A 12,859-nucleotide genomic window follows, 5' to 3' on the forward strand; every position below is an offset into this window, starting at 1 on the left:
ATACTTAGTTCATCGTAGCTTTGTAATTAAGACTGACAGATCTATTTCCTCTTTATCGTGATGAAAGATGTGTGTCAGGAAGTGAAAGGTTATGGGCTTTTCACACTGACTATATCTGTTCACCAGCAGTGGACAAAAACTTGATGGGAACTGATGTTACACAAAAGGGACATCCAAAAGCTAAGTTCTGTATCGCATTCTGATATCTCATGTCCCTGAAGTATTGGCAGGATGAGTTTTATGTGAGAGTATGATTGGATAGTAGAGTACAGCTGTGTAAGGAAGTATGGAATTGAAAAAGGTATGTTTTTAAGTTATTGCCACGTTACCATGAACCTGTGGGTAACTGATTTTATGTAACTGATGTTATGCTACTTTTTTCCTGTAACTGATGTTATGTAACTAATGTTACACTCCTTTTTGCTGAATGCAAGCACAGTTTGTGAGAACTTGTATTGGTAAAGTTATCTCGAGTAAGTTTTATTCAATCAGATATTTATACCAGAATGAACATTTAAATGCAGTAGATTTAAAAAAAATGCAATATAGTCTCATGAAGAATTCTTTAGAAAAAAAAAGAATGCAAAACAAGACAACAAGACCAACAATAAGAGACTCAGAGATATTTCATGCAAGATCGGGCCCCAAAATTATTTTTGAAAATTAACGATAGACAGTTCATTAAAGATCATAGTAATGGGCAGACAAACAGTCAAGCCTCCTTCGTAGTATTTTTGCACGTGATCACGTTATGAAGAACTATCAAAAGAGAAGTTTCCTCATACATTAATTGCTGTTGGAGCTGAAAGCTTTTTCATTATCCTGTTGCGATGGTAGAAGATCTCATCCTCACTTTCAGGCCATTTCCAAAACTTTCCAGCAGGTACTATGATGGAAATTTGATAACAATCAGATCCCAAAACCTTTTCACTTCCCCAGCATAGAGTATGTCATCGTATTCCATGTCGACCCATTTTCCAGCTTTGAAGTCTGGAGATGGCATTGATGAATATCCATCAAACGTACTTGACGTTTTCAAATGCTTTTCATCCTTGACAGCCATGTGATGAACCTTAGACATGTGAGGAATTTTCTGTGCATTTGTAAAAACTTCTTCAAAATGGTTCTCCATGAAGTGCAATTTCTTCTTCTGTCAGATGATGCACTGACACTTCCATGTTCTCTGTGGCGTTGGTGAAGCCATGAGCATTATTGACATTGTTCTTGCATGCTTTAACCTTGTTCCATACAAATCTTTTGACAGTTCCCCCGATTACATAAACCACACCCTTTCCATGGCTGGTTGCAAAGAAATACCAGTCAAGCTTTTCACCATACTTTACCGCAAGAGCTACTAATGCTGCAGCCATGAAACGGTTTTTGAAGAGGAAGGACCATCAGAGCAAATGGAAACTTATCACTGTAGCAGGGAGATCTTCAAGAATATTTTCAAAGTAAGAAACCACTGAGTGCTTCGTGTGTCAAGTTGTCAGACGATATATATCTTCTTCTTCTTCTTCTTCGGCTGCTCCCGTTAGGGGTCACCACAGCGGATCATCTGTTATGATCCGCATAGGTTTTACGCCGGAGGCCCTTCCTGACGCAACCCTGGTCGCCTCTTATGATGCAGGGATAAGGATTGGGTTTCGCCATGATTCCGGGCTGCCCATCAACCCTCTCATAGCACGGCCAAGCGCAGAGCTCCCGTCCTCAAGCGATCCTCCAACCCAAGCCTCTGAGTAGCCGGATTACAGGCGCATGCCACTACGCCCGGTGTGTATGTATATATGTATATATGTATATATGTGTATATGTGTATATGTGTATATGTGTATATGTGTATATATGTGTATATGTATATATGTGTATATGTATATATATATATATATATATATATATATATATATATATATATATATATATATATATATATCCACACAGGATGGCTTAGAGGTAAGCACACTTGCCTCTAAGCTATTTACATATATATATATATATATATATATATATATATATATATATATATATATATATATATATATATATATATATATATATATATATATATATATCCACACAGGATGGCTTAGAGGTAAGCACACTTGCCTCTAAACTATCGAGCCTGGGTTTGAATCTCATCCCAGCTATAAACTGTCATCTCAATTATTTACAGGCAGGGTAATTCATCAATGTGTGTGTGGTCTCTTGGATGGACGTTAAACTGGGCGTCTTATCTGCTGGTATTGGTTTGCTGGTTGTCTTTCACATTAGTTGGCGTCTGTCTTGAAATTGACGAAATAAGATAAAGCTTTGGGACCGGATAAACCTCCGAGAGTATTGAAGGAGTTGGCAGAGCAGATAGGCATGATATTAATAAACTGTATAGAATGTCATGCTTGTCTGCTCTGCCAACATGAGTTCATGTCATTGATGTATTATCGGCCTACCTTTGCTCAAACAACGTGATAAAGCCATTCTTCACAATAACAGCCACATCACTGATGCACCCAGACCAGACTTCAGCTGCAGGGTGTCAAAACTTCCAGGCCACGTTTTTCGCTGCTTATACTGTATGCTGTATTTTTTTTTGTCAGATAATACAAGTAATAATACTTTCAACCAAGATGGCAGCCACTAGTCTATTGATGTTGGAAGAGAGGTTGCTATCAGTGATCTGGTACCACGAGGGGAGAGACACAAACAAGACTGAAATCGTATATGGATGCACTCAATGTCGAAATAGGTATTGTAATTGTATTACTGTAATATTTTAATATTAATCCTATTATTATTACACCTGTTATTACTTCAATATGTTATTACTCCTGGGGCTTGCGGCTCACCCTGGTAGGTGGGTGGTAAAAATAAATCTTGTATAAGCTGCTAAAACCGTGTCCTGGGACTTGTGACTCACACCTGAAGGTGTAGTCATCCAAAGTTTTTCATGCCTTTGCATCTTCCAGGGTGGAAATACTTTTTGTAAACACAACATAATTCACTAAATCTGGATATAAAATGGTTGGAAAGTTCATATGGTTTCTGGACCTTGCCGTATTCAGCAATTCATAGGGGTCTGTGTTACCTATTACCTGTATTGTTAGAATACCGCTCCAACAGTGTCCAACATATGAACATACCGAAGCTTTGGGACAAGCTTTGACCTTAAATATTTGGCTATGAAAGCACATCAAGCACGATAACTCAACCGATCGTGAACATGGGTGTTTTTTTTCTTCTGTTTTTTTTTACTGTTGCAGAGCGAAGCTTCCCTTCGAATGGATTCAGGTGCCGGAGCGCCGCTTTGGCAGAACTATACCCCTGGATACAACCATGCCGTCGCACCACCTTCAAATGCTTCCACAAATACCTCCTCAAGCCGACATCTAATATATAAAGCTCTTTCTAACCACTCACTCACTTACTCACTCACTCACTGATATGCAAGATCGGTACCTTCCTGGATAACGTAGAAAGCTGAAATCTTGCGTGTTGATGGACATCAAAGCCGGTAAACCGGAAAAATTCACAGAATCATCGCACAACAACCATAAATGAAACAATAAATGAAAATATAAATAAATGAAAAAGATGCAGGAGAGTGACCTGAGACAATGGGAAGCATGGGTAATTTTGTGTGCTGACGAACATAGAATCCGATACACCAGGAAAAAATCCCAGAACCGTTGGAAAGCATCCGTAAATGAAAATATAAATGAATGAAAATAAATAAATGAAAAAAAAAGAAAAATCAAAGGCAGTTGAGCAACCTGAGACAATGGGGAAGCACTGTTCGTATGCTTACATAATGCGTAAGCACACCTGACGAGTACCTGATAAACATATTATAGAGCCCGGTGCCAATCACGCTTTTCTTATAAAATGATAACTTTTTTCACTGATGGTTCCTTAATCTCAAATGTAACGCCAGGTTTTGTTGGTCTTACGAGCCTTTGTGCCTTTATTCCTCCAAATGCTTCATCTCTGAGTACGTCTCTGCAAGGTGCCTCTCAAACTCACCTCTGGAAATCGGAATCTCACCTGACCTCACTTATTCAAATGATATTTTTTGTAAACCTAAATGGCTTTTTTCATAAATAAAAAAACAAGGCTCATGGAGGAATAAAATAACAGAGGATGAGGTGGCTCTGACTGATGAAGAAGTGTTAACAGGCAGATAGTTGAAGGAATTAAAAATATGACCTGTAAGAAAATAAATGCATGGTGTCGCTGGAGGATAGTGGAAATAATACATATTGTTGTGGACCCGGGTTCAGGTGCGAGAAGACCACGAGGAGGGGAAGCTACCTTGGGTTCCCACCAGACTCTCTGGAATAGCACGTCATCACACACAAATAACTTCATGATGCAATGGATCGCTAATCGACCATGAACGCCAATAACTCGAACACGTGACTTAGGGTCCTCCGTCTAATAAATACCGTTTACCTAATAATCACGTGATCTAATTACTGGGGGACACACCCTCGGTGCGCCTTATTCAAACCGGATCACCTTACCAGATCAGATGCAGCCGAGCATAACTGCCCAAGAACGTACTGGCTAGAAAAACAGATTGTTGGAGGATAACGTCCTGGCTCGGCTAGGATATGCACCATGCTGGACCAATGAAGGAAAAGACGAAAACGAGCCGGGAACATTTCTACACAAGCATATATTTACACTTACGTAAGGAGAGGAATGTGGCACAGTGAATTGGTTTATTGTTATGTACAGCAGGGATAGCAAGGAATTCATGGGGTGTGACAAAAGGCAAGCAATTTACAAAAGCAGACACAGAGTAGACCGATCCCATTATCACTTCTACAATCTTAACTTATGCTACGACAGGCACCATCTCACTCACACACACACACACACACACACACACACACACACACACACACACACACACACACACACACACACACACCTGAGGTAGAGAGGCAGAAAGAAAGAGAGCAGATGAGGACTAACGGCCTCGCAATACCTGGCGCGGTCGGCCGACCAATGCAACCCAGTAAGCTTTGGGGGAGGTAGGGGGAGAAATACCGGTGTCTAAGGTGTGGGAGTGGGCGGTGTTGAGTTGTGCAATATGGGTGGTGTGGTGTCGTGCCAGAGGAAACTATGATTGTGAATCAGTAATGGATGCTCTTTTCTGTGTCCAAAGGGGACGAGATAGAGGTGTGGAAAGAAAGAGAGGAGAGAAGATGTGTAAAGCAAAAGATTCCTAGCCTTGTCATGCATAGGTCTGTGAGTGGAGCGTGTACCTCCATGGGACGCTCCGCTTCAGTGTTCCCACCTCAAGAGTCAGCACGTTATCTCCTGCTTAGTTTCTTTGCCAGGGCTCGTGGCAATGTACACTCCACACTGGTCCTCTGGAAGAAGAACGTTTGTCGCACACCAACCACGAGTGAAGATCCAGCGACGGGCAGACAACGAGGTGCAGTGAAGAAGAGGGCAAAGCAAAGAGGCGAAGAAGAGGGCGGACTGCATCACAATCCGCCTTTTATAAGCCCTAGGTGAAGGGTGGGGTGATGACCCGAAGCGATGCACTGTGACCCGAATCCCGCTTCTCTCTTGGGTCACAGCGGTCCTAGCCACGCACTGTGAGGCTACTGGGGCCGGAAGCGGTCTCATTCGCACATCTGCCATGACACGGCCTGGAGCTCCTGTACCAAACTCCCGGATTGCTCTTCCCGTGACCCCCCCCCCCCGCCCCCTCTCTGCCCATCTTGCTGTGTTCTGGATGAGGGTCGTATCAATACCGCGTGTCCACCCGGGATACCCCCGGCGAGATGTGGTTGGTGCTTATAACGTCCGTTGCTTGTCCCCGCATCACGCGGTCCAAGTACTCTGAGCCGTGCAGCATGCCTCTGTTTAGTGGAGAATTGTATCAATACAGAGGTGCGGGAGGTGTTGGTGATCAAGGTGATGAGTTCTTAGTGAGCGTTGAATTAACGCTCAGCATTGAATTAACACCAAGTGAGGTTGACTCAGCCTGTCATCCTTCTGAGGTCGGCAAAATGAGTGCCAGTGTACTGGTAATAGGGGAATTGCATCAGTGGCATAGCTGTGCCCTCAGTTAATGATGCAACCTGCAGCTTTCTGCTGCATATGAAGGAGGAGGAGGAAGAGGATTGGCTGGGCTTTTCTTTCTTCATTGAATAATTATGGATGGTACTAACCTTCCTTCCAATCTCTTACAACAGGATATTCCTTGAATGGTTACTTCTGGCCAAGTGTGAAGATCTAAAACGAAGCCCGGTATGAATGACGTGTGGTTTATAAACTTGGTAACTTTTCTCCTGACTGTTTTCTTGTGCAATTTGTTGCAATGTAAGTGTACAGTATATATTGATGAGATTTTTTTTCAGCTTAAGTCAAGACCATGTAATTTCTGACGATAGCAATGGACTGAAATCACAGTTTCTGAAAGCTTAACATGTCAGGTTTGACATTTCTGCATGTTCAGGAGTATGAAAACAAAAAGTTTAAACTATGCCTCATAATGTTCCTTTGAGCAAAACTGAAACATATTGTGTTTCTCGTTTGTAAAATAGCATTTCAGACTTTGGAATTTTTTCTTTGGCAAAATCGTTTTGAAAATGAACTAATTGCATACCGTAAATGGCTGTTTTCGTTTTTTCTGTTTTTCTTCCGTTACAGTTCACACCGTATTTAATAATCGCTTCTGTTTGAACCTTGAAATCCTGCCAGGAGTTTGGAGTTTTAAAACAGGTGAAGTTTCAAATCGCGAGGTATTTCTGGAATTGCATTTCCCTGGAAATGTCCATTTTGGTGCACGCGTGCGCTTTCAATATTTTTTTATGTTTATGTTTTTTTTAATGTTTATGGTGATATGTTCAATTTTTTTTTGGTATAGAGTCGAGGCTCATGGAGTAACTACAACACAGAATGGACCAGGACATAACAGAACAAAAAGAAAGGGTGGGGGAGGGGGGGGTTGGCAATTCAACCAATAGCAGGGTTGAAGGACAAAAAAAAAGAGAGATTTGTGGTTGAGGGGAGGACACAGGGGTGAACAAGATTGATACATCTGCAAACTCTCAATCACACAAGTGGAAATAAAAACGGTAAACACGTGAAAGCTGAGCTTGGGGAGGGTTAATGGGGTAGAAAAGATCATGGTTGTGGATGGGGGATGACCTGAGGTGGTGGTGAGCAGCAATCTTTACCCTGAGATGGAGGAATGAGATTGAAGAGACTGAGGAAGTTTGTTCCACATGTGGGGAAAAAGAGAAAAAAACGAATAAGTGGAGTTGAGATTAAAGCTTTAGTATTCTGCTCATTAAATGTTTAATTACTGACACATTCAATCATTTTTCCATGACAATCATTCTTTGTTCCTCCTTTTAAAAAAACAGGCTCACTCAAAATGTTTTGCTTTATTCTGTTTGATTGTATTATTTGAAATGCCCGGACGGAACAAGTTGAAAAAGCTCAGAGAAACATTTTCGTTTCTTTCGGTTCGGGTTTGTAGGAAACTTTTGTTTTGAATCCAAGGTACTAGAATGCCTGGCATACACAGGAACACCTTAATGTAGAGGCAAATATTGTGGATGGTTTCAGTGAATGTGCAGGGTGTGCCATATACCATTGATTTATTCGAACATTCACAAAAGCTGGGGTTGTCGGCATTCTCTCATGTGTTATTGTGTTTATTTCAACACGCTTAACTTCTAACCTCCGTGGTTGTGCTTTTATACTTAGTTTCGCATTATGTTGGTCATGTCTGTGCTGTTCCATGTAGTTAAAAAATAAAAAGTTAAAAACTCTGACACGTTACACCATTCATTCCCTTTTCTCCCTTCAATTTCCTCCCCTCTTCCTTATTCCCTCACTTGACCCTCTCAGACCACCCCCTTCTCCTCCACATGTGTGCCACAACAATTGACACCACATCAACTACATAAATTAATGTTAAGTATGCCAACCACTCTCATCGTTATTCCAAATGAATATCCACAACCCCACATAAATTCCATTCACCTGTATAGATAGGAAATTTACCCAAATTACCAGCACATAATGGCTTACTATTTTCCAGTAATAACATGGGATGTTTAAAGACCATGACCGTCAGTTTTGTATAACCACATGTGAAGGAGCACATTCTTGAGATGCAACATCCTTGCTGGGGTTACACAAAAAGAGCCATGTCTTGTCGAATTTTATTACAAGCTGAGGACAAATTCATAACCTGACAGCTCAGAGGCAACACGTATTACCAAACTAGAAAACGTCTCAAAATGCAACACCTGCATCCGCTTTGTACTCCAACTAAACTTGACGAAAACAACAGCTTAAAAAAATTAACATGTAAAATTTATTATTTTGTGTTCTCCGTGTTCTCATCAAAGAGGTTTGTTGAAAATTTGATGACAAAAGCTCAAACAGGAAAAACGTTATTGCCTGGACAGACACACTGAAGCTCAAATGGTAAATAAATAAAGAAACAAGTGCAGCCATCTCGTGCTGACGCATGGCAGATGGGCTAATAAGGCCTACTTATTACCCTCGCCAGAGAAGAGGTTATTGCATTTGGGTCCGTTTGTTTGTTTGGCTGTTTGCTTTCTTGTTTGTCCGCACAGACCGAGAGTTGTGTATTAATTACATTCGACACTTTAAAAGCCTAAGCCTCCTTAACACCCCTAAGACCCTTCATAACCTTTACAACCCTGTGACTCATTAAGACCATGAAGACCCGAAGAACCACAAAGACCCTCAGACCCCAAAAACTCTAAAGACCCCTGAAATACTTGAGATCCTTAAGACCCTTTAAGATCCCATTACATCCTTTCCACCCCTAAGGCCCTTTTAATCCTCTTGGACCCTTTAGAACCCTGAAGACCCTGAGAATCCTTTCTACCCTTTGGACCTTCACACCATTTCAGACATTTTTAACATCCTGTAGACCACTTTGACTTTTAGACCCTTTTGAGACATTTTAAGACCATTTTGACCCTTAAGACCAATTTAGACCTTTTCAGACTTTTCCAACTTTCAACCTTTAGAACTTTAGACTATTTGACCTTTCCAACTTTTCAGACCTTTGACTTTTACACATTTACAACTCGATCACTTTGACCTTTCATTTGCAATCAACAACCTTTCATTTATTAAATCATTCCATTTATTTGCCACACAAAATAAGTTATGGCGAGGGTCTGCAATCTCTGGTTGCTCTTTCTCGTTCGTTATTGTTTTCCATATTCCCATAATAAGGGTTTGTTGAAAATGTGATGACAAATCTCAAATGAAAAGAAAAGGTTTGCCGTTCACACACACACCCTATATCCCACTGCATTGGGGGGGGGGAGGGGACAGGTTAATGAGATGTCCTGCCACTTCTTAGCCATTAATACCTGGCCTTGCATTGAGTCCTCCTATCCAAGTACTAACCAGGCTTGGCTCAGCTCAGTTTCTGAGATGTGGTTGTTCAATTCAAACAGAAATATCTTCTTAACGATTCTTAAACTTTTAATCATTGCAAAATAGACCTCGACTTGGAGAGCTATATTGTTTGGCATTACAAAGTGTTTTCAGAGCCACAAGACCACTTTTCAAGTCTGCTGTGGGATTCAAATCTTATTAGAACTACAGCATCAGTAATGTAATATTTGTTGTATTGTACAAATCTATTGAATGCATTTTATTCTTGCTATACAGTTTAATGCAGCGAACCTAGAGTAGTGTGTCCTCCACACAGGAGGGAATAGTTTCACCTCTTCCACTTTTAAATATTTTTTAACCTGGGCTGGCATCGCCTCTTGAAGTATCAGGTCTGGCCTGGCAGTGCCTGTTTTGGTTCCTTTTTCATGATGAAATGCCATGAAGCATCACCAGGTTTGAGTTACTTCGGTAAAGCCGTACAATGATGCAGGACATTGAAAAACACCTGGCACGATGCAGACGACAGGAAACATCGCCGAGTATACAATTATTTTTCATTAAAAATGTATTTTTCTGAACAAACATTTATCCAGAAACAAAAAAAAAAACGATTTTTACCTCCTTCACCGAAGGTGACTGTCTGTTTGTTTGTCTGTGAGCAGGATATAGTAAAAAGTTATGGACGGATTCCATTCGGACGAAACTTGGTGGACAAGTTGGGTGAGTGACAAGGACAAATCGTTTGCATTTTGGTGAAGATCCAGACACTAGATTTTATTCTTCACCATTGAGAGATCGGGCCAAAAACGATATATGGTATCGCACAATATCTCAGAAGGTTATGGATGGATTCCACAGAAACTTGGTGAACATGTTGGGTGTGTGACAAGGACGAAGTGATTCAATTTTGGTGAGCATTTGAATCCGGATCCGGACACGAGAATTTTTTAAGTGATTCTTCACCATTAAGAGATTGGGCCAAAAACTATGTGCAGCATGATATCTCTAAAAGTTGTGGACGACTCGTGACAAAACGAGGTGGATGAGTTGGTGAGGTGAAAAGAACAGACCAAGTCGATTTTGGTTAGGGTCCGGATTCAGATCCGACCTGTCGGTGGGATACAAAATGTAAACTATTCAGCCTGGCGGAGGTATGTTCTCTACCGGAGTGCTGTTCTTGTTCCAAATGTAAGCGCTTGACTATTTCTTTATTCCAAGAATTAAAAAATGCCATTTGGGAAAACGAAATGGTATGCACATTAGCACATGACATTGAGGCATTGTTTTGAAATGTAGGTGAAGAATAATCGATTGAGAAAGTTTTATCTTCCGTATTGACGATCGTTGTTAACTCAAAAATTATGTAAGAAATGAGGAAATACTTGGTCTACAAATGATAGAGCATATTAGTGGTTTATTACATCCTGCTATAGGAAACTAACTCTTCTGTGCTATTGGGAACAAATACCTCGTGCGGTGAGTATATCCCGTTTCGCCACAGCTTGAATAATTCTAGGGGATGGTCCAGCAGGTGTTGACATCAAGTTACAACTTGTGTGCACTTTATACAGTGGCAGGGAAAAGGAGGTGGGGGAGGGGGGGAGGGAGTGTCAAAATCACTGTCACATTTGTTTCTGAAATTCCATTTTCCTTTCGTGAATCTTGTGCAGCCTGTGGCTGTGTGCAGCATCATTACCTGAGGGTACGGCTGTGTCGCTGATGCAGTGCCCCCTAGAAGTCGGGGCAGGATTTTGTAATTTGTTTGGGGTGCCGGCATGAGCTCACCTGCTCTTTGCAGATGGCACCATGGGATCTTTAACTTCCACCAACTAATGCTGGCAGACGTGACGCCCAGTTTAACGTCCACCTGAGGGACGGCACACACATTGATGAATCACTCTGCGTGTTAAACATTGGGATGGCAGTTTAGAGCTGGGTAGTCAACCCCAGGTTAGACGGCTTGAGGGCGAGTGTGCATACCTCTAGGCAGCATTAATAGTGCTTTGAAGGTCGTGATATGATACTAATGGGTTCCTTTGTTTACAATTTCCTGTGAGAAAGTCAAAGTACCATCAACTTGGGAAAGTTTTTCTGTTCATTTCTTCACACTAACTAGAGTTCAAAGAACACCTTATCACCTTGCAGTCTTAAGAACAAAGGACATGGGTGGGGTCTCCAAGCGGAAAGTCTGATTGGTCAAGATGATGTAAAATTTCGTAATATTTTGTCCAAGTACTGCTAAACGAAAAGTTTTTGAAAGTGCCAAAAAGGCGATTTGTGTTCTGCAGTGTTCATGTATATATATATATCAATTGAAATAAAATGAGGATTTTAAGAGTTGTAGAAAAAAAACGTTTTTGTAAATTTACCACCGTTCCTTCAGTCTTTTACACCACCTCATTTAATAGGTTACATTGGGGGTGAGTGTGCATACCTCCAGGCAGCATTAATGGCGCTTAATAGGTTACATCTGCCCCTCTTGTCTCATGCCCCCCTTGCTGTGCGTTGTGTGTTAGCTCTTCCACAAGGTATACAAAAAAAAGGTCTTCGTGTCTGTTGTTTGTGTCCTTTATGATGTCCTTAAAAACAATAAGTTTCCTGTTTGGAATGATTTTAAAGTTGGTTTCGATGCCAGCAGGCAAACAGTAAAATGATAATCTCACGCCTCTCTGTGCATGTGCAATCAGACCAAATTCAGAGCTAAAGCACTGCTAAATTACAGGTTTGTTTTCTGCTTCATGTTCTAATTCGTGTTCAAAATACAGGGTGTTTATTTTTATTACTTATTTAGTTTTTAAAATATTTATTTATTCGAGAACCCTAAATAATTCCCACACACGAAAAGCTAGATCAGTTAGGAACCTAATATTTTGTGCAAATGTAGCCTAATGTTACAGAAAGACTTGACATGATCCTGAGAGTTATCACGTCATTTATCACGTGGCCCAGCAATGACGTTTAACGGTTTTCACTTGGTCACGCCGCGGTGCTCACTACATGAAGAATGCATCCTCAGAACGTTAAATCAACATAAGTCATGAGTTTTTTGGGCACCTTTCAGAAAACGAAATCAACCAAGTATGGATGGTTTCAGTAAGATGGTGCCACGAATCAAAGTGATACAGCATGAACAAACTTAGGTCACTCTTTGGTGACCCTGTAGTGTCCAAGTCATTATGGCCACCTCGGTCCCCACATCTTACATCACCAGATTTTCTTTTTGTGGGGATATTTGAAGGGTATAGCATACACTACAAATCCACGCATTCTTTGTGAATTAAAAGCAATAATCAGTGACACAATCCCTAAGAAATGCGACACTGTGTCGGACAGCATGCTGTGAAAAATAAATTTGTGTCTGCAACATGGTGGTGGACACTTTCAGCACTTCATTTAAGGAAATCAATTGTGTAGATCATGTCACATCGTTCTGGGACATTCGGCG

The 12,859-nt window shown here is 41.0% G+C and overlaps 1 protein-coding gene across 8 annotated transcripts in view; it reads left to right on the plus strand.

The window, feature by feature from the left end:
- The window catches only part of LOC147028187 (uncharacterized), a 66,793-nt gene that overhangs the window by 18,868 nt on the left and 35,066 nt on the right, over window positions 1-12,859 (plus strand). For 2 of the 8 annotated variants that reach the window (XR_015057446.1, XR_015057452.1), the window contains 3 exons: window positions 6,210-6,264; window positions 6,667-6,738; window positions 6,884-7,791. The exons of 1 other annotated variant lie outside the window; for it this stretch is intronic. Coding sequence is in view for 1 of the 7 variants with exons in the window: in XM_085878332.1 (XP_085734458.1) it covers window positions 3,258-3,437 (180 nt within the window). In the remaining 6 variants the exon portion in view is untranslated. 5 more of the 8 variants (XR_015057450.1, XR_015057448.1, XR_015057449.1 and 2 more) reach the window with 5 other exon arrangements.

Source organism: Eptatretus burgeri, chromosome 4 (genome assembly GCF_056783735.1).
Source record: "Eptatretus burgeri isolate ZD-2024b chromosome 4, Ebu_testis_v1, whole genome shotgun sequence".
Lineage (NCBI taxonomy): Eukaryota > Metazoa > Chordata > Myxini > Myxiniformes > Myxinidae > Eptatretus > Eptatretus burgeri.